Source organism: Hemibagrus wyckioides, linkage group LG05 (assembly GCF_019097595.1).
Source record: "Hemibagrus wyckioides isolate EC202008001 linkage group LG05, SWU_Hwy_1.0, whole genome shotgun sequence".
Classification (NCBI taxonomy): Eukaryota; Metazoa; Chordata; class Actinopteri; order Siluriformes; family Bagridae; genus Hemibagrus; species Hemibagrus wyckioides.
This window is the reverse complement of record NC_080714.1, coordinates 6,580,653-6,603,206: the sequence shown is the minus strand read 5'-3', so window position 1 is coordinate 6,603,206 and position 22,554 is coordinate 6,580,653. Positions and strand designations below refer to the sequence as shown.

The following is a 22,554-nucleotide window of genomic DNA, read 5'->3' as shown; positions in this document are numbered from 1 at the left end:
TTATCGGAATACGGGTAGGGGGAGAAAAAATCTCTGCTGGCTTGAGTGGAGCCGGCTGTCGTGTCCGGCGGAATAAACTAAAGGGATGTGGACAAAGCTCGGCGACAGCCATTTGACATGCTTGTTTAAGACGCTGTGGTGAGTATATAACACTAAATCTAGATAGAAACAAACTGTATTTTCGATGGCATAACTCAGACACATCTGAGTTACTTAACCGAGCAGTAATCTGATTAACGGTAATTACAAGAATACGTGTGATCTATATATAGAGGAGTAAATAAGCGGATCTTTTCTTTCTTTCTTTCTGGTAGTTACTTCTGAAATTGAATTATTTTGGAAATCTAATAGTCACTGTCAAGCAGATCTTTAGGTTCATCAAGTGATGAAAGAAATATTCAACTCTTTTTCCGGGGAAAGTAGCTGCTGCGTGCTGAAACAGTCGCGAGAAGTCTCCAGATGACGTCACGAGCTCATTTGCATATTCATTACATTGTCTTGATTATTTGCATATCGACCATTTACCATTGCTTGAGGTTTCTTCAATATAGAAAATAAAAAAAAACAGTGGGTTCTAAGCTGACAGAAAAATGTTTTGCTTCGGGTTTGTTGTTCTCTATGAGACAACGTATCGCTTACATTACCGCAGCTTCAGCTAGAAGCTTTCCCTATACTATACTTTCCGTGCCAGCCTTCTTATTCTACATTTCTTGAGGTTAATAAGATTAAAAATTGTTTTCAGGAAACCAGAAATCACGGACTCTTCTGTCCTGAAGAAATTTCCTGTGTTGGAAAAGTTACACAGTGTTGAACTGGAGACTCCTTCCATGTTGAATGAACCTTATAATAAAATTAAATTAGAGCGATAAATTAAGTAACAATACACTTTTACCAACTGTAAAAGATTACGTCTATGCTCTAAACAGTTATGCGTTAAAAAAAATAAAAAATATTCAGCTTGATTTACACCCTAAGTGTTTTTTTTGACCAATCAGATTTGTGGAATCAACAGCTACTATAGTATCGTAGTTTATAATAATAATCTAATAGCTTATGTTTTACAGAAAAACATAAAAATTTTGGACAATACACCAGAAACTAATTATTTGTTCATTATAAAATTTGGTTATTGGAAATAATGGTGATTAAGGAGTGTTTGTTGGTGAAAATGGTGATCTGTGATTGGTCATTGACTACAATGGTGATCTATGATTGGTTGTTGTGAACAGTAGTGACCTGTGATTTGTTTAGAAAATTGGTGATCTCTGATTGGTTGTTGGGAACATTAGTGGTCTGTGATTGGTTGTTGGGAACAGTAGTGATCTGTGATTGGTTTTTGGGAACAGTACTGATCTCTGATTAGTTGTTTGGAAAATTGGTGATCTGTGATTGTTTTTTGGGAACACTAGTGGTCTGTGATTGGTTGTTGGGAAGAGTAGTGATCTCTGATTGGTTGTTGGGAACAGTAGCAATCTGTGACTGGTTGTTTGGAAAATTGGTGATCTGTGATTGGTTGTTTGGAAAACTGGTGATCTGTAATTGGTTGTTGGGAACAGTAGGGATCTATAATTGGTTGTTTAGAAAATTAGTGATCTGTGATTGGTTGTTAGGAACAGCAGTGATCTGTGATTTGTTATTGGAAAAATCGTGATCTGTGATTGGTTGTTAAGAAAAATGGGGATCATTGATTGGTTATTGGAAAAATGGCGATACATGATTGGCTGCTGTTTATAATGGTGATGGGTGAATGGTTGTGTGAAACTGTAATGTTCAAACACCATAACTAAGTCGAGCTTTATGTGGTGAGTTGATTGAACTTGGTCTCTCAACTTTAGCCAGCAGCAGAGATATGAATTTGAGAGCCAGTCACTAATGTGTGCCCAAAAAGACACAAAATTTGTCACTAGCCGTTTTTTGAAATAAAGTGGACTAAAAAGTCAGCAAATCTGACGCTAGGGTCACTAAGTTGGTAAGACTGGCTATTTCATGACAGCCAGCTAACATAAAGCTGAGAATACATAACTTATGGTTGACAATTGCTTCAGTTTTACTGGTTAGACAACGCATAGTTGTTGGTGTGTTTGTCCACATGCAGCAGTCTGTGAATCACAATATGAGCTCTGTGGCAGTACGACACATCAGCTCTGCCACTGTCAGATTTATGTCAGTGCAGCAGATCTTCTCCCACTCCCCGGGACTGTGGGAGGAATTGCACTCAAACGGCTCCTTGTTCAGATCCACCAGAGCCACTGGGAAATTAACCCTCTCACTTCCATCACGGTCTTTGCCCCATCCTAAAATATATCACAAATTTAGAGCATGTAAACTGAAATGGAAATATACTCACAGGAAAGATTTTTGGTGAGGCGGACTTTTAGTATCAGGTTTATTTCTGGAGATTTTCCATATAAAGTCACAGTTTCCATTCACTCGAACCACTTCAGGAAGTGGACTTGGATGCATTTTAGTCATGGTATATAAATGTGAATGCATCCACCCCCCCCAAGCCACATCTGACCACCAAAACCCCTCCCAATACATGACATGTGTATTATCGTGATCCACTGTGAAGTTTGTGTTTGAATATCAGGAGCAGATTTGCATAGTACCAAACAAATTGGACAAATCTGTCCATACAAGTTTATAAGGATATTTATCCATTAATTACTAGCTACTTTATTATTATTATTAGCCTCAATCTGAAGCTAAAGAATCTTGCATTGCTTTTCGGTGTGGAAATATACACAGTTGTATGTTTTGACCAAATTAAACTCTTTCAGATCCATGTTTTTAGGACTTGAGTTTGGAACTTGGTCCTGAGATGCGTCTCAAATCACATGCTAGTATAAGTAGTGTAAATTGAGTGTTCAGACCGAAAATCCCAGCAAGACAAAGTGCACTTGTCTTAGCAATGCTTAGGTAGTGGATGAGGGGCGGGGCTACTGGGTGCTCACGCTGGGCGAGAATAAAAATTTCAAGATGGCTGACGACACTCAGGTGAAGAAGACGTGCATTAGATGTCATTTACTTTACTGACAGCGCATAGTGCAAGTGGCGTAATGTGTAGTACGTCATTTGGGACACAGCTCCAGTTTCTACAGACTTCAGTTTGTCAAGCAGAGGTACAGAAAGTTCAGAAAGTAACTCAGCAATATTCATATAACTAATGATTCAGTCACTACATCTGTCTGAGTTGCAGTTATTAGTATATTACAAGTGTATTAGATATGAACTCTATGAATTCTTAATGAATGCAATTTCTTTCACTTCCAGGTAGAAAAGAGGACTGGATGAGAAGCTGCTCTTGACTTTAGTTTATGGCCGACTTACAGATTTCCTGAAGTTCTGCTCCTCTAAACCTATCATGTATCATGATACACAATGGAAGGAGTTCAGCTTGAACGAATTTACATGAAACGATAGCTTATGATTACAAGACAAGCCCCTCGTGGACTCTAGAGGCTATTTTTGGTGATGAGAGAAGCTGAGACGATGTCGCAGGAGAAGAGGACACAATTATAGACTTCTATCCTTAGACACTTTAGACAGAACATGGACTGAAGACTTGTGTCCTGAGCTGCCCGAAGAGATCTTCCTGCTTTTTTGACATCTTTCTCCCATATTTAAAGAAGGATTTTTGAACCGGCTCGCAGGAATGGGTCCGTTCACATCTCCTTTTCATAACTTGCTGTGCATGCTGCTGGGCATCTCCTTCACTGTGTGGTTCACTTTGCTGCTGGTGTTCATCATCGTGCCCGCTATATTCGGCCTGTCCTTCGGCATCCGGCGGCTATACATGAACGGCCTGCTCAAGGTGTTTGAGGTGAGTGCTGAGATCTTCCAGGAAGCTGGATGAATTAAGGATAAAGTTCTACAGTTTGCGATTGAAGGGAAGAGTGGGGTCACTTGTCACAGGGGTCAGTTAACAATATGTCACATGCCTACTGTCTGCCTGCAAAATAACATCAAATCTCAGAATAGATTTGATGTCCTTTTGAGAATTGATGTTCTTTTACAGGCAGACAGTAGGCATGTGACATATTGTTAATTGACCCCTGTGACAACTGACCCCACTCTCCCCTTCAATCGCAAACTGTGGTACTGTTGAGCTGTGAATTTCTCTATTTCTGGAAACCATTTTGAATTGTGTGCATTTCACACCTAGGCCTTCACGGGTGTCCTTCCTGAATTAATCCACCTCTATACCATCATTATGATGCCACGGCAACAGACACTACTCAACCTTTAAATAGCAAAGTAAAAAAGAAATTAGACTACAGTATACTACACCTCACAAGGAATAGTCAATTTTATTACGGTTACTTTTCTCAAAAAAGACATTCTTGATGACGTACGCAGCAAACTGCAATCTCCGGAGGACGCAGCATCCGAAATGAGATGCAGCCAATATACAAACAATGTATATGTGCAGTCCGCTGCCTCTGACTGCTCCAATTATCCAATCAAAGGACGGGATATTTCTGACATAATCGTATGCCTGTTAGATGGCCTCAGTGACGCCAACTTGAAATCTGATTGGTTAAGATAACAATTTCATTGCCACTTATTTTAAGCTACAGGCACCTGCACTACTGATTCTGAAGGCCTTAAGGCAGATGTCTTACACTCTGGCAACACATGACTACTGGCTGAAATATGATTGGATAAATACTCTTATCATAAATATACACTACTGGAAGCAGCGCAACCAAGAGAAAAGCTATGAAATGTAGAGAATAAACTATTGGGAATAATTTAAAACACATTCATGGAATGCAAGTCAGTGATTCAGCCTTGCTGGCCCACCACTGTTCAAACTTAAATTGGTGCCGTGACCCGGATGGGATTGAGATCTAGGGGTCGAGAATGTAACGGAGGCCAGCGGTAGGTGCTATGAAGGGAAACCTCACTCCCCTGATCTCAAGAGGCGCACTGGTGACTGACGCTAGTGGCTGCAGTCCGCCTCCCACTTGCATCTTTATAAACTGCTGCTGATTCAACACATTCGGAGGAAAGAACTACTGCATCTGCCCTCTTATACATACATGAACTCACAGATGCCTCGTTCAGTTAGTGTTACTGTGATTCACAGGAGGGAGAGTAATGCTGTGACTTCTTCTTCAGGATCGAAACTCGTGATCTCCAGATGATATCGCATATAGGGAAAGTATATATAGTATATTAACCAGCGAGATATAGTATTTAGAGTCTTTAAATGATTTGGAATAAATCTAGGAGAAGCTGACTGAATGAACCTGAGTTGAGATTTCTTACTCTTTACAGTTACGCCACTCTGGAGCCAAAGAGAGTCCCTGTAAATCCCTGTATTATGTAATGTTCTTTCACAAGAAACACAAAAGAACATTTTTCTACCAGAGAAAATTCCAGGATATCACATCTTCTTGCTTTAGAAATAGAGTTACATGTCATAACAATGGCATATTGGCTGTATTTATAGGACATATTCGGCTGACATCCATTACTTGTTAATGACATTATCCTCAAAACCAAAAGGAGCAAACCACAGAGACCTAACTTGTCTTGGTTAACTGTGGGATAATATGTAAACTTCCCAAACCATTAATTTAATTTGGCGTTAAGAGACGCTACCCACCAGCTTGTGACTAGTGAGTAGCCATTGGGGAAACATCCTTGTACAAAATGAAAGAAAGTCAGATGGAAGGAATGATTGGGAAATAGGGGCCTCTCTTGCAATGCTGCTGATAATTTTAGCAGGCCTCGTATTTCTCTCTCTCTCTCTCTCTTACACACCCTCACACACACACACTCACACTAGACACCCACTTTTCCCAGACTGTTGCATAAGAAATTGTGCCTTTACGCAAGTCCTTCTCTGTCTGTTCCTGTCTATGAAGGAGTAACATCAAACCAAACTGAATTAAAAAATTGATTTTGTACAAAGGAAAGAAAAAGCGAAAAACGAAGTACAGCAACTCGTCCATGGTCCATTGCACGGGACATTCTTTTTACCCTGTATAGCTAGTGTCTCTGTAACCAGCTTTTATAATTGCTGCCTCAAGTCTAGAATTACAATACTGAAATACAGCACTCAGAACAGTTTGTCCTTCTATCAAATCGTAAAGTGATAAACGGTTCAATATGTGTGTGTGTGTGTGTGTAAAAGCTTAGAACATCAGCTGGAATCCATAAATCCAGGACAAAAGTGTTTTTCAGAACTTAACTGAATCAAATAGTATTTGTGTTGTTCAAGTTATACTTAAGCAGACGAGCTACTGTTGCTCAGATTGCTGAAGAAGTTGATTCTGATAGAAAGGTGTCAGGATACACAGTGCATCTCAGTTTGTTGCGTGTGGTAGCTGCATAGCCGCAGACCAGTCAGGGTGGCCATGCTGAACAATATGCACTGGATCTGCTGCAAACTTCTTGGTGCCAGATACCACAGCACACCTTCAGGGATCTAGTGGAGACCATGCCTCGACGGGTCAGGGCTGTTTTGGCAGCAAAAAGGGGGACCAACACAATATTAGGCAGGTGGTCATAATGCTATGCCTGATCTGTGTATTTAGTAATAGGTGGACGCCAAAATAACAGTAAAGACAGTATAAACAATATGAACAGGAGTGCAGTGACGTCATAGTTTTATAAGTAATATAGAGCAAGAGGCAGGACCTTGTAACTGTCTCTGTATTGCAGGTATGTTCATGAGTTCACAGTGTATGTACAATTTTAACAGTGTAAACATTATAGATGTTTTGATTGGTCGTAACGACAGTATAAAATGTAGTGCAGCATGTTATACGATTATAAAGACAGTACTGCACGTGTGTCCAGCTAATGCTACACCTAAACCTGTCCCTGACCCTAACCTCAGTAACCAACAGGAAAGAAAGCTTTTGACTCTTTTAGTTAAAAAAAGAAGATTTCAATCATAGGAATCAGCCATCCGTACCCACAAGGCCAGATATATTCCTAAACACACACACATACGTCTTCCTAGTCATTGAGGTAAAATAATAATTAATAATATAACGTTTTTTCTTTGACCGGCATTGAATTCATAGGCACTTCAAATGGACATTCTGTACTTTTCAGTCAGGATGCATTGATCCAACAGCTCTGGCTGATCCTCAATAAGCATTCTTGATAACTGTATAGGTTTTTAAAAGTCACAGCACTTTAGTCATTACAGCGAATAATAATAGTAATAATTAGGTAACCTTATAATTTTCAACAGATTCACTTGCAATAAATGTTTCACACTCAAAGGTGCTAATACTTTTGCACACAACAGTGTAAAGTCCTGATTGTTGTGTTTTTCAGTGGGCCACCATGCGGATCGAGAGAGGAGCCAAGGAGAAAAATCATCTTGTGTATAAACCCTATACGAATGGTAAGTTTCCTGTGTTTGTCTTTGGTGGATCTTTAGCTGTTTTTTTATTTGTTTATGCGCTTCCTGTTCACTGGGGTACGTGTTAATCCGCTTGCAGAGGTTGTGTGTGTGTGTGTGTGTAGTGTTGGTTTTGATGGTGTCTCTTCATTGGTATTTGCCGTCTGTCCACTTAGAGACAGCTGAGCTGAAATGTGCTCACTACTGTGGTCTTAATATAACATACACAAATCCATCAAATGAAAAATGGCTTATTTTAGATTAATAACGCTAGCATAGTTAGCTATTATTAGGACCCGCTGAGGTAAATATGATTCAGTGTGATTTTTGAGACCATATTCAGCTTGTGGTTTTTATTCTCAAAGCACCAACACTTACGTTTAGTGTCTGATTGATGCTCTTGTGTTGGTGTTTTTATGACCGAGACTTTTCAGATCAAATTGTTCAGGATGCAGATAGATTAGATTACTTAAGGTTACTTAATGTGAATACAGAAAAAAACAAGTTATATTACTGACTGGATTTTGTTAAAATGGTAATTTAAGACATCATGATTTAATTTATAAATGAATTTCATTATGTGAAATTATTGATTTTTGGGAAAAGACTCGACCCTGATAAGCACACACTATACCAAACACACACACACACACACACTTATTCACACCTAGTGGCAATTTACATTACACCATATTAATGGAAAGTACAGTATGGTGTCCCACAAGGCTTTAGTGAGGTTTAGGCCCTGGCTTGATCTCAAATTCATCCCCATGGACGATAATTTTCTCAAAATAATGTCAGCTTTCGGTTAATTATTTGTAACTATCAAGTTAAAGTCTTCCAACAGCCTGTGAACGAAATGAAACTTCCTTCTTTGCCATTTTGATAAAGCATCTGTAATGTTTGTTTTTCAGGCATAATAGCCAAAGAGCCCACTTCTCTGGAAGAGGAGCTGAAAGAAATCCGCCGTGTCGGCAGCAGCCGGGACCTGAGTGGCTGCTCCTCCTCTCCCGCAGGCTCCTCCCCTAACTCCTCAGAGTTTGCTGTGTCGGATATCTTTTATTTCTGCCGGCGCGGCATCGAGAGCATCGTGGATGATGAAGTGACCAAACGTTTCTCTGCCGAGGAGCTCGAGTCCTGGAACCTGCTGACACGCAGCAACAACAACTTCAGACACATTAGCACACGTCTCACAGCGCTCTGGGGGCTGGGGCTCATCATCCGCTACTGCATCCTGCTGCCTCTCAGGTGATGCATTGAGAGGGAGAGAGAGAAGGAGAGAGAGGAAGGGAGGGAGAGAGAGAGAGAGCACGAGAGAGGTTGAGAGAGACAGGGGAAGAGAGAGAGAAAGAGAGAGAGAGAGGTTAAGAGAGAGGGATGGGGAGGTTGAGAGAGATAGGGAGAGGGAAAGAAAGGTTAGAGAGAGAGAGAGAGGAAGAGTGAGAGAGAGAGAGAGAGAGAGAGAGACAGAGAGTTTGATAATAATAATAATCATAAACGGAAAAAACAAACATTCATCAGTAATGATAAACAAAACAACGGTAATAATAATACCAATAATAAACAACAACAATAACAAAAATAACAATAAAATCAAAAACAATATTCAGCAGAAAAATAATAATAAAAACAAAAGCAACATCAGTGATAATAATAACAGAAACAAGAACAATAAATAACAGAAACAGCATCGACGCTACCTACAGCAATAATGACAATAAAAACAACAATAACAAAAATACTATTCAAAAAACAATAATAAACAACACAAGTACAACAACAGTAATGATATAAAAAACAACAACAGGAATAATAAGACAACTACAGCCACCACCACCAACAACAAGCAACATCAACACCACCTACTGCAAATAATGACAAAATCAACAATAACAGCAATGCCAGAGGAAGCGAGTGTGGGCATTGGGTCATATAATGATACACTGAACTAAAGATACAGATAGGTTCGCAATATAGAAAAAACTATGCCGGAAATCATTTCAGTTATTTTTTTATGATTGTGATCAAAATGAATAATTATGGACTTGATCATATATACAAACTGATATATAGCTTAAAAACATCAGTAATCCATATGATCCTCAATCTTAGTCATGAGATTAGAGCTAAAAACCATAACAGCGTGATGTGTGTCGGAGTGTCACATCTAAATGGTATTCAATCAGTGCGATTGTTTTAGATTGTACACCGACCAGGCGTAACATTATGACCACCTGCCTAATATTGTGTGGGTTCCCGCTTTTGCTGCCAAAACAGCCCTGACCCATCATGGACTGTGTATTCTGACCCCTTTCTATCAGAACCAGCATTAACTTCTTCAGCAATTTGAGCAACAGTAGCTCATCTGATGGATCGGATCACACGGGCCAGCCTTGTCCATCAATGAGCCCTGGCCGCCCATGACCACGTCACTGGTTCACCACTGTTCCTTCCTTGGACCACTTTTGATAGATAGTGACCACTGCAGACCGGGAACACCCCACAAGAGCTGCAGTTTTGGAGATCCAGTGGTCTAGCCATCACAATTTGGCTCTGGTCAAACTCGCTCAAATCCTTACACTTGTCCATTTTTCCTCCTTCTAAAACATCAACTTTGAGGACAAGATGTTTACTTGCTGCCTAATATATCCCACCCACTAACAGGTGCCATGATGAGGAGATCATCAGTGTTATGCACTTCACCTCTAAGTGATCATAATGTTATGCCTGATCAGTGTATAATTATTAGCATGCACCAAGTACCACAGGGCATGCTGTCACATAACATTATATTGATATTATCATGTTATTACACTATTACTAAGCATGCTTTGTGTTTTTCAGCCAGCAAAATACCGATGTGTCGTTACATTTACTCTCAACACACCCTTCACACCTTAAAGAATAGAATTTTAATAAAATTGAATTAACTACACAGCTGGGATAGGAACATTACTTTTATTGTATTTCACTCGCTTCATTTAACAAAGCAAAACCGATGCTGATTAACTCACTTCTGAGCTCAGATGAGAACACATAGCTGAAGTCAAACCCCTCTGGAGCTTGTTGCACTTTGACGAATTTAACTCCAGGCTAATTCTGCTGCTCCTCGGGTGCCTTGTGAGGCATCGGTGAGATTAGAAGCTGCCTGGGCAGTGACCTTAACCCACATTCCCTAATATACACTCTAATAGCTATAAAAAGAGTCTTCATTTCACTTTACTATGCGTTGTGTGTTTCATTTGTGCTCTTGGTTACTGATTTGATGCTGATTTTTCAGGTTGACACTCGCCATCACAGGCGTGACGCTGTTGGTCATCCTCACCACTTTAGTCGGATTTCTGCCCAATGGGAGGTAAGAATAAAACGTAATAATGAATTATAACACAAATAATCCATTTATTATAACGTGGTAATGAAACTATGAGGCATGATGTGGTGGTTTTCTACTTATTTATGATGAAAGTGGCATATCCTCATGTCATGTTTGTGTGTGTTTTGTCTAGGATGAAGAATTTTCTTAGCGAGAAAGTGCATTTGATGTGTTACCGAGTTTGTGTAAGAGGGCTTACCGCCATCATCACTTACCATCACAGGTAAGACCACACACAAACTCTGTTCAAGGGATTTACACTAAATTTAATTTATGTTGGTTTAAATCCTTGATTTATGATGAGCACTTTTTATCTTTATCCTTATGTAATTGTATAATATGACTGTGATTTCACTGTAATCAGTTCCTACCCCCTTTGATTTGGTATCTACTGCATTTGATTCAGTTTCATCTGCATTTGATTCGGTACCTACTCATTTGATTCAGTTTCATCTGCAGTTGATTCGGTACCTACTGCCTTCGAATCAGTTCTTACTATATTCGATTTGGTACCTACTGCATTCGATTCAGTAACGTCTGCATTGGATTCCGTACCTATTGCATTTGATTCTGTACCTACTGATTTGATTCAGTTTCATCTGCAGTTGATTCGGTACCTACTCATTTGATTCAGTTTCTACTCATTTGATTCAGTTTCATCTGCAGTTGATTTGGTACCTACTGCCTTCGAATCAGTTCCTACTGTATTTGATTCGGTACCTACTGCATATGATTCAGTAACTTCTGCATTTGATTTAGTACCTATTGCTTTTGATTCGGTACCTACTGCCTTCGAATCAGTTCTTACTATATTCCATTTGGTACCTACTGCATTCGATTCAGTAACTTCTGCATTGGATTCCGTACTTATTGCATTTGATTCTGTACCTACTGCATTTGATTCAGTTCCAAGTGCATTCGATTCGGTACCTACTGCATTCGATTCAGTAAGATCTGCATTTGATTTGGTACCTACTGCATTCGATTCCGTATCTATTGCATTTGATTCGGTAACTTCTGCATTCGATTTGATACCTACTAAATTCAAGTAAATTCCAACTCCATTCGATTCAGTTTTTACTGCATTTGATTTGGTAACTTCTGCATTTGATTCCGTAACTTCTGCATTAAAATCGGTACCTGCTGCGTTCGATTTAATAACTTCTGCATTCGATATGGTCTTCAATGCATTCAATTTGGTACTTACTGCATTCGATTCAGTATCTACTCTTCAGCTGTTGATACAGTGCACACTGATCAGCATATGTGTGTAGCGTGAATACAATCTGGACGCCATTTTGGCATTGCTATGTGACCTATGAGGTTCAGATTAACCACAAAACTGTCTTTTCTTGTTTAAACCTTTAACAAGTTAACAATTTACTCAGGTATAAATTGTTCCACAAAGAACAGCATTTATTATCTACAAGCACTTACACTTAGTGCAGTGTCCATTGCCTCCGTACTGCAGGAACTGGGTGGAAGCAGTAGATCACCTGGGTGTTTCACCTATCTTATAGTACAGTAGAGAGGATATTCAGATGCAGCTTCCACGTCTGATCTAATTGGGTCCTGACAGTGTTTTCTTTTAATTGAAAATGATTCAGTTCATATGGAATTGAATTAGGGTCCACACAGCAGCGGATGTCTCTCTTCTAAACGACTGCTTTTATTGACTGGAATCAGATTCCAGCTGACTGATTTATTGAACTATATGTGACCTCACCACCCACCATTATTATAGAAATCTGCCCATGAATACACACAAGCCTGTGACTCTTAAAGAAACAAATTCCATCCACACCTTTAAGAGATGAGGCGTATTTGAAAACTTGTTGTTCATGACAGTAAAAGTTGTTGTCGTCGCATGTAGTAACAGATCTATGAAGCTATACTGGCGGAGAGATACAGCTGCACAGTGTAGAGGGATAGATTGTGTAGCAGCTTGTGCTAGCATGTAAGCTATGAGAGGAATTCTCCTGAGCCGTCTCTGCCAGTCACAGCTGTTTATTTACAGCATATAGTGAGAGACGTGTAAGAGCGGCCTTCATATCATCTGCTCTCTGTCGTTTCCTGCGGTCTGGGTCACTCTTCTCATCTGTTCTTGCGACCTTTGTTTGTTTAAAATGAATTGATCAAATATGAGAATTGTGGCGATTCCATTTCTTTAGTCGGAAAATGAAAAATTATTAATGCAGACTGTTTTTGATGTGTGTGTGTGTGTGTATTATTCAGTGAGAATAAGCCTAAGAACGGAGGAATCTGTGTTGCCAACCACACGTCACCCATTGACGTCCTGATACTAGCCAGTGACGGCTGTTATGCAATGGTAAGTGTGTGTGTGTGTGTGTGGTGTAATTTTTTTAATGGTGCAATACCCAGATGTAGTAATACAGTAGTCTGTGTGTCTAAGGTGGGACAGATCCATGGAGGTCTAATGGGTGTCATTCAGAGGTCCATGGTAAAGGCTTGTCCACACATCTGGTTTGAACGCTCCGAAGTCAAAGACCGCCATCTTGTGGCTAAAAGGTTACGCTACATCCTTTACATTGCTGACGGTTTGTTCACACTGGAATGTTTCACTACAAAGAAAAGCCAAGTGTGCAATCTGAATAAAGTGAATTGTTTTAAGTGAAGCATGTTCTTATATGAATGCATTCAGCTTTGAGAGCAGTCTCGTTTTGACGCGGTAGCACTGACACAATAAGGCACTAGGTCACTGAGTCACTGGGGCACAGGGGCAGTGTGGCAATAATGTAGGAGTTTGACACTGAGGTGTTACAGCACAACTGTGGTCAGACTTTCTGACACTCTGATACTATTGAACTGCCTACACAGTAGTCTATTTAAAGGACACAGGTCACTGGTGTAAAACATGGCCTACAGTTTGAGTGTGTGTGAGTGCCATTAGTGTCTCCATGCCAGAGTGCCTCAAAATGTACACTACTGCCTCAGTGGTGCAATGTCACCATACATCAGTGTCACAGCACCTTAGTGCCAGTGTGCCTCAAAAAGTACACCATTGCCTCAGTGGTGCAATGTCACCATGCATCATTGCCACAGTGCCTCCGTGCCAGAGTGCCTCAAAAAGCACACTACTGCCTTAGTGGTGCAGTGTCACCATACATAAGTGTCACAGCACCTTAGTGCCTCAAAAAGTACACTACTGCCTTAGTGGTGCAGTGTCACCATACATCAGTGTCACAGCACCTTAGTGCTTCAGTGCCAGAGTGCCTCAAAAAGTACACTACTGCCTTAGTGCCTCAATGTCACCATACATCAGTGTCACAGCACCTTAGTGCCTCAGTGCCAGAGTGCCTCAAAAAGTACACTACTGCCTTAGTGGTGCAGTGTCACCATACATAAGTGTCACAGCACCTTAGTGCCTCAGTGCCTCAAAAAGGACACTACTGCCTTAGTGGTGCAATGTCACCGTACATCAGTGCCACAGCACCTTAGTGCCTCGGTCTCTCAGTTCAACAGTACCCTAGTGCCTCAGTGACATATTACCTCACTGCCAGAGTGCCATAGTGCCTCAGCGCCAAAGAGCACAGTGTCAGAGTGCCAGATTACCCGAACCCTTCAGTACCATGGTGCCTGAGTGAAAATGTACCAGATTACCTGAGAGCCTCAGTAACAAAGTGCCTCAATGCCAGAGTGCCTTAGATATTGTTGAGAATAGATATCCACCATCTTCACAGTTCCTTTAATAGACCGCTGTGTTATGTTGCTTTATCCACGCTACCAACCTCTTCTCTACTGTCTACAGCAGGAGCATCCGATCTTAAATATATATAGGACCTATGTGGGTGTGGGTTTTCATATTAATCTCATCTGAAACCAGCTGTTTAATCGGCTTTTAATAGACTCAGGTGTGGCTTGCTGAAAACCTGCTCCCACACCGGAACCTTCCCGGATAAGATCGGACACTCGTGGTCTAAGGGTTGTAGTAAATAGATGCAACCTAGGCAGCGTGCATGAAAACAGACAGCTTGAAATGTTTTCACTGTGTATGTAGCTTTTATACAAACCAATCCAATTTCACTGCAGGTTGAGCGATCACGTCAAGGACAAAAGCAAACTTCCAATCCTCATCTTTCCTGAAGGTGAGTGTCTCATTCTCAGGACACCTTTTCGTGCAAATTTATACGATAGTTTGCTGCATTTGTTGAATTTTGTTCACAGGGACCTGCATCAACAACACGTCCGTGATGATGTTTAAGAAAGGAAGCTTTGAAATCGCTTCAACAATCTACCCGGTGGCCATCAAGGTTCGCAGATGTCCCTATAATAATAATAATAATAATAATAATAATAATAATAATAATAATAGTAACACTACAAATTATGAGCCAGTCATCTGGTAAAGACTCTTTTAGGATATTGATATTGCTTTCTGCAGTATGACCCACGCTTCGGGGACGCCTTCTGGAACAGCAGCAAATTCGGCATGGTGAATTATCTCCTCCACATGATGAGCAGCTGGGCCATCGTCTGCAGCGTGTGGTACCTCCCCCCCATGAGGCGACAGGTGAGCAGATTCAGGACAGACTAACTTGCATGGCAAACCCGCTCTTTGCATCAGTGCTTTCGGTACTCAAATCGGTTCCTAGAGCATGACTTCATCCACCGCAGATTGGAAGCTGAGGTCCAGCTTTGCATGAGACCATGCAAATGTGCCTACTGGTGTTAATGCTTCTTCAAATCAGCACACAGAAAACATAAGCAAATCTATAGCCAAATCGTCAGGAAGGAGCGCCACTGTCCTGTGCGTCCTTTTAGATGGAAAAATCTCGCTTTCTTCTTTCACTGATTATTGAACTATATGCAGTCTTTGGTACCATAATTTAAGTTCTTGTTGTCATGCTGGGGTTCAAGCACACAGTGCAGGCTGTGAGGACACAAGTGCAAGAGAATCTTATTAACAAAAATTGAGAGAAAATAGAAAACGGCAGGTCAGGAACAAAACCGGCTCAGGATACTAAACAGGATGCTAACACAAAACAAAACAAAGTTTCAGGCATAACAGAGACCAGAAACAGGCACTGAAGTATATAACCCAGGAGGATGGGTGAGCTTATGGACAAAGACAAACTAAACACTTAAACGCTACACTTCACAAAGACTGTGTCACACACCAGGGTTTACATAAGAACACAAATCTGAAACAGTACTGAAAACAAGTGAGTTCAATAAGGAACTCATATGCAGGAAACAGGAAATGACATGACAGAGACAGGACAAATCAAAACAAAGACACGTGGGAAAGTAAATAAAGAACAAGGCAGAAAACACAACACATGAGCTTGTGGATTTGTGCATACATTATTTCCATAATTATTCTAGTTGAAAATACACTGATCAGGCATAACATTGTGACCCTTGACAGGTGAAGTGAATAACACTGATGATCTCCTCATCATGGCACCTGTTAGTGGGTGGGATATATTAGGCAGCAAGTGAACATTTGGTCCTCAAAGTTGATGTGTTAGAAGCAGGAAAAATGGGCAAACGTAAGGATTTGAGTGAGTTTTGACGAAGGACCAAATTGTGATGGCTAGACCACTGGATCAGAGCATCTCCAAAACTGCAGCTCTTGTGGGGTGTTCCCAGTCGGCAGTGGTCAGTATCTGTCAAAAGTGGTCCAAGGAAGGAACAGTGGTGAACCAGTGACAGGGTCATGGGCGGCCAAGGCTCATTGATGGACAAGGCTGGCCCGTGTGATCCGATCCAACAGACGAGCTACTGTTGCTCAAATTTCTGAAGAAGTTAATGCTGGTTCTGATAGAAAGGTGTCAGAATACACAGTGCATGACGGGTCATTGCACCACTAAGGCAGTAGTGTGATCATAATGTTATGCCTGATCGGTGCATGAAAATGAACAAATGTTACAGGATAATTAGGCGCATATTGGTTTTCTGAAGCATTTCCACTGGACCAGCGTCAGAGCAGCTGCTCAATCACCTTCTGACCTTCAGGTTTGTGAATTGCACAATGCTGTTGTATTAAAGTAATTAGGAATTTAATTTACAGTTTTGTTATGGTTTCTAAACAGGTTATTCTTTATTAAGAACAAATCATTCGACCTGTTAACGGAAAAAGGCTCAGAGTTGTGAGGTGCGTGTTTCTGTGTTTACAGGAACTCAGAAATGTCTAAAAACCGTGACAGTTCTGACATGGTGAGGACGTGATGATGTTGCTGGCAGGCAACTGAAAATCTGGATGCCTTTTTCTCTATATACAGTGTTGTTGTTTATACACACACAGCACTGGTTTTGATTCTGCTTCACTGAAACTGTGAGGGTGGAGGATAGGAGAAGACAAGTAGTGGCATTTTTTTTACAGAAGTAGTAATTCAGTGGAAAATGTCATAGTCATACCGCAGCGTGTGTGTGTGTGTGTGAACTCCAGCGACCCTGAAAGCAGACGGAAGTACTCTCTTTCTCTTTCAAGCTGTCACACAACCGAGCCTCGAACACCCGACACCTTCTGAATGTCTCAAATGTTTTAAGCTTGTGCGTTTGTGTTGACAGGAAGACGAGGACGCCGTGCAGTTCGCTAACCGAGTTAAAGCAGCTATCGCCAGACAGGGCGGCCTGGTGGACCTGCTGTGGTAAGTAAAGGCTAGCTTCAGAAATCTTCACTTCTCATCAACACACACACGCTGAGATGGAGTGGTTGTTTTGTTAACGACTACAAAAACAAGCCGTTAATTTAATAAAGCTAAAACATAGGATTTATGCACAAAAATATTTAAAATTTTAAAAAAAAATGTATATTATATATATGTAAGACGAGAGGTCTGTATCACACATGTGCTTTTTATGCCTATGGCCTAGGACACCAATCAATATTCCCTTTTATGGTATTTTTCTTTCATACATTTCATTCAGAAATAAAAAAATATATATATATTAAAAAAATGTACTGCATTAATTCACATTTTACAAAACAATTCATCAGACTTTATGGATGCAATACTAAAAAATTTTGTGCATTTTAAAGAACATCACAGAAACCTGTACACTCTGTACAGCACATATAAAAAAATATATATACACCTGATGTAAAAAATGAAACCAGGATAAAATCATGTCAGGTATTTTTTCACCTTTAACGTGATTTAGCAAGCGACAGAATGTAAGTAAATGCAAATAGAAAGATTTAGAGGGGGGAAAAAATGCTTTTTAGTGATTTAATGCTCCACAGCAGTCTGTTAGAGCATCACAGGTCTAAATAACACATCCCCTGTGACCCGGTGAAGAATAAAGTGGTACAATAAATGGACAGATGGATGGATTAATGAATGAATGAATGATGAACTACAGCTAATCTTATACCAGTAACAAGAAGCATTCTCTCCAATTTTTCATTTTCTTGACAACTATGTCCTGAATATCTGTTATTTATTTAATATTTCACACTATGGGGCAGCACCGGGCCTAAGTGGTTTGCCTTCTTGCCTCACAGCAAGAAGGTGCTGGGTCCGAATCCCGGGTTCGAACAGGCAGGGGCATTTCTGTGTGGAGTTTGCATGTTCTCCTTGTGCCTGCATGGGTTTACTCCGGGTACTCCGGTTTCCTCCCACCAAAAACTTGTACATTAGGTCGATTGGTAATTCTAATTTGCCCATAGGAGTGAGTGTGTGGGGTTGTCTGTCTATATGTGTGGCCCTGTGATGGACTGACGACCTGTCCAGGGTGTACCCAGTGTGTTCTGGGATAGGCCCCAGCAGACCCCCGTGACCCTAATTAGGAATAAAACAGGTATAGAAAATGGATGGATGGATTTCACACTCTGTGTTTCCTCTTCAGGGACGGTGGCTTAAAGCGTGAAAAAGTGAAAGACACCTTTAAAGAAGAGCAACAGAAACTCTACAGCAAGATTTTAGTGGGAACTCATGAAGACCGCAGTCGCTCCTGAGGAATATATAAAAAGAAAAGGAATGTAAGATGACTGGACAGGGAAGAAATTGAGTCTTTGAATCTTTAAAAACAAAAAAACATCAGGATGGGATTGTGAGCCGCGTCTGTAGGTGGTAGACGTTGGTGGATTTGATTTTCAGCAGTCACTTCCTTCACTTATTACGTTTGAGTCAACAAACACAACGTGATGGCGAGGTTTAATTTAATAACGTAGCCACTTGGTAAGGTCTCGAAGCGCACATTCTCGACGGCAAACCGGTTGCTATCAACATTCTCAAAAACAACAGGTTTTTTTTAAAAGCTTTTTTGTTTTTAGCACATTTGCATATTATTATGAAAATACTTCTATGCGTTACAGTCAGGATTTTTTTTGTTTTATGTTTATCTCTGCTGTGTGAATACATGGATCCAACAAGAAATCCAACTCAGATAGGTCAATTTTAGCTCAAGCAAATGAGCTGATATGTTATATTATTATAATATACACCACAGTGGTGCAGAATTCTCAGTTCTGATTGGTCGAAAGTCATTTGTGTTGAATCACTAACAGCAGCCCCCGATGGACGTCACGGCTAGAAAGCAACTCACAGGTTTATATGATATTAATGCGCTTGTGTTAATACCTCATCGTTTCTATAGTAACAGCTCATTCACAGGGATGCTCTAGTCTGTTCTTTTGGGATTGATATGGAGACATTTTCCTAAAGAGGTGTTTGTTTAACATGTACAGGTGAAGTCTCCAGCATCGGTCAGTATTCTTTCCCATCATGGGTCAAACAAAATAGCTATCATGAAAAGCTGTGTGTTTTGGCTTATTAACTATACAGGAAAGAAAAAAAAAAAATCACTATGTAGCTTTAACAGTAAGCCACATTGTGTTTTTATTCCTTACTTAACCATTATTCTTGGTTCAAGAATATTTTTGTGGATACCGTGTCATTATATAATGTTCTCATTCCCATATAGCTCTAGAAATGGCAGGCTTTTTCATTATTATTTCATTGTTATTTACTCCGGTGAACCCCTTTTCCATGTATCAGCCAGTATGTTTTCCACCATGGGTTGGAAAAAAAGGACTTTTTTGGGGGGCCATGAAAAGCTGTGTGTTTTGGCTACACAACAGATGCAGTGTGTAGACATTAGACCGAAAATCGCCGACTCGTCCTTGTAAAAATCTGCACTTTTGTAGCCTATCAATAAAAGTCTTGGCAGGAAGTTCAAGGAGGCAGTCGCCCTCTCTCAAATCGAGGAAATGCGATGCAATTACATGTTTTAAATTCACTGAGAACTAGAAATAGTCAGTGTTCAGGTCAGATTCAGTCCTGATGCCCTGATTGATGTCCTCGCACATGTTAGCGTTCAGCTAATGGGTCCAGATTAGCTTCAACATTATAAAATGTTCCCACATTTTTTTTTTAAATGTGCCCCTAATCTAAAGTGCACTTATTTATATGTAGTAAAGCCTCAACCACATGATAGTTTCGAGTTCAGCTCGATGAAGAGGGCAGAATGAAGATCTCTGTGAAGCAGCATGTGGAGAGGTCTAGTGATCGTCTGAGGCGGGCTGATTTTAAGAATATTTTGTATATTGAAAATTTACTTGATCCTAACAGATGAAGGAAAGTGTAGGACACGTCTGTCTACCGGAAGCGAGTCAGTGGAAAGACTCTGGCCGCTGCCGGTGAGTGTATTTTTGGGTCGGCTGCTTTATTTGCATCAGGCTGAATCCTTCTCTCAAGTCAACTCTTACATCTCTACCACCCATTCCTCCTTCTGTCATGTCTGTGGATGAAACTGGTTAATAAAAAATGGACAAAATTTACACGAGTCTGTCATATGTACATCAAAACTGTTTCTCTGACCATATCACCATCTGAAAGGTTTATATTAATGTAACAGCTCATTCGCATGGACCTGAATGGGTCCAGTTTCTAAAACATGTCTAGCTGATGATATGAATGATGTTTTCTTTGTGAAGATGAACTAGTACATACTAATATTTATGCTTTCGTAATATTGTAAAAAAAACAAAAAAAAAAACGGTAGTCTGCATTTACTTCTTTCTTAGTAAAATAGAATATTGCACTATTAAACCATGCTGTAGAATGTACTTTTAAAATAACTTATACAGCTACTGAATGATAAATCCAAACTGTGAAAACTCAAAATCCCCAAATCACACTATTTAAACATTCTGCTATCTTATAAAATTTTAAATAATATATACACTGATCAGGCATAACATTATGAGCAGTGAGAGGTGAAGTGAACAACACTGATGATCTCCTCATCATGGCACCTGTTAGTGGGTGGGATATATTAGGCAGCAAGTGAACATTTTGTCCTCAAATTTGATGTGTTAGAAGCAGGAAAAATGGGCAAGCGTAAGGATTTGAGCGAGTTTGACAGGGGCCAAATTGTGATGGCTAGACCACTGGATCAGAGCAACTCCAAAACTGCAGCTATTGTGGGGTGTTCCCGGTCTGCAGTGGTCAGTATCTATCAAAAGTGGTCAAAGGAAGGAACAGTGGTGAACCAGCGACAGGGTCATGGACAGCCAAGTCTCAGTGATGCACGTGGAGAGTGAAGGCTGGCCCGTGTGGTCCGATCCAACAGACAAGCTACTGTTGCTCAAATGGCTGTTTTGGCAGCAAAAGTGGAACCAACATAATATTAGGCAGGTGGTTATAATGTTATGCTTGATCAGTGTATGTATAAAGTAGAATAGGTATGTTTGTTCTTCAAAAAAAAAAAAAAAAAATGCAAACCTGATCTAAAAATGATTTGATTGTATTTTCAATTCAGATTTTTGTATAGTAAGCAAAGCTGTACACATGGAAGAAAGCGTTATGGTCTTTGTTGGATGCCATAGTAACATACATTTGCAGAATATGAGAATGAATGACAAAGAGAGAAGTCTTGCATGACAAACCAGAATGTTTAAACGAATGGTTGAATGAACGAATGCATGAATGCTAGTACTGATTTTTTTTTCCATCAAAATATGGAATCAAAACCGAGCAGATCTGCAATAAACTCGAGGTTGCTCAGAGATGAGAACATTAGCCGAGTTCATTTCCATGATTCACCATTTCACCCCCCATTGTGTTAAGCGCAAGCTATTCCTGGCAAACTGCCAAAGCAAATTATCTTATGAATATGTGCATTTGATTTTCTTTTCTTTCTTTCTTTCTTTCTTTTTTTTTTTGTCGCACCCTGACAATAAAGAAGCACATCTGGTCATATACACACACACTAGGCTTTGCTGAAAAAACTGTGTGAATGGAATAGTACAAAATGTTATTCATGCAGAGAAACTTATCTAATGATGCCTCATCCAATAAAAATAAATAAATAAAATAAAAAATCATCAAGCCAAATTAAAGGGGCTTCAATGTCTAAGATGTATAATGTAAGTGTTCATAGTAACATGCAATTTTAAGGCTGTAACAGAACCATGTGTCAGGTCTGTATCCTATCAGCTATATCAAGTACATCTGTTACAAATATATTTATCCTTATTGATAAGACACATCACGTAAACAATATGCAAATGAATCCTACGATACAGCACGTGCATTGTACCACCCTTCATATGCATGTTTTTTCATCCAGCTATGACAATAAACAAGTAAAGGATAAAATATACAGATGAAAAAATATATGAAAAGAACAAACAATGTCAATAATACTAATAAAACTACTCCTAATAATGACATCTAGTCCCTTTATACTGTATATTAAATCCTATAGAAGAGTCCTACTGTACAGAGTGGGCGGGGTTGAAGAGACTCCTGGGTTGTTCGTGAGCGGGGATTAAGACCGTTCACATTCCGCACAATGGGCGGGGCTTCGAAACTTTACAGTGCGTTCGCTCCGTTTCGGG

The 22,554-nt window shown here is 40.1% G+C and overlaps 1 protein-coding gene across 1 annotated transcript; it reads left to right on the top strand.

Moving 5' to 3' along the window:
• On the top strand, positions 1 to 20,499 carry LOC131352557 (glycerol-3-phosphate acyltransferase 4-like). Its single transcript, XM_058388742.1, has 13 exons — positions 1 to 138; positions 3,274 to 3,823; positions 7,303 to 7,372; positions 8,284 to 8,617; positions 10,650 to 10,724; positions 10,876 to 10,965; positions 12,978 to 13,071; positions 13,156 to 13,271; positions 14,793 to 14,848; positions 14,928 to 15,013; positions 15,145 to 15,273; positions 17,277 to 17,356; positions 18,558 to 20,499. Exons 2-13 carry the CDS (start codon positions 3,656 to 3,658, stop codon positions 18,664 to 18,666), a joined length of 1,407 nt encoding a protein of 468 aa, XP_058244725.1. The 5' UTR covers positions 1 to 138; positions 3,274 to 3,655; the 3' UTR covers positions 18,667 to 20,499.
• The last annotated feature ends 2,055 nt before the right edge of the window (positions 20,500 to 22,554 follow it).

Bases quoted from the DNA above. Each gene is read 5' to 3' on its own strand.
- LOC131352557 (XM_058388742.1), top strand. From the start codon at position 3,656: ATGGGTCCGTTCACATCTCCTTTTCATAACTTGCTGTGCATGCTGCTG. The intron at 3,824-7,302 runs GTGAGTGCTGAG...TGTGTTTTTCAG, and splicing joins GCCTGCTCAAGGTGTTTGAG to TGGGCCACCATGCGGATCGA. The intron at 10,966-12,977 runs GTAAGACCACAC...TGTATTATTCAG, and splicing joins ATCATCACTTACCATCACAG to TGAGAATAAGCCTAAGAACG.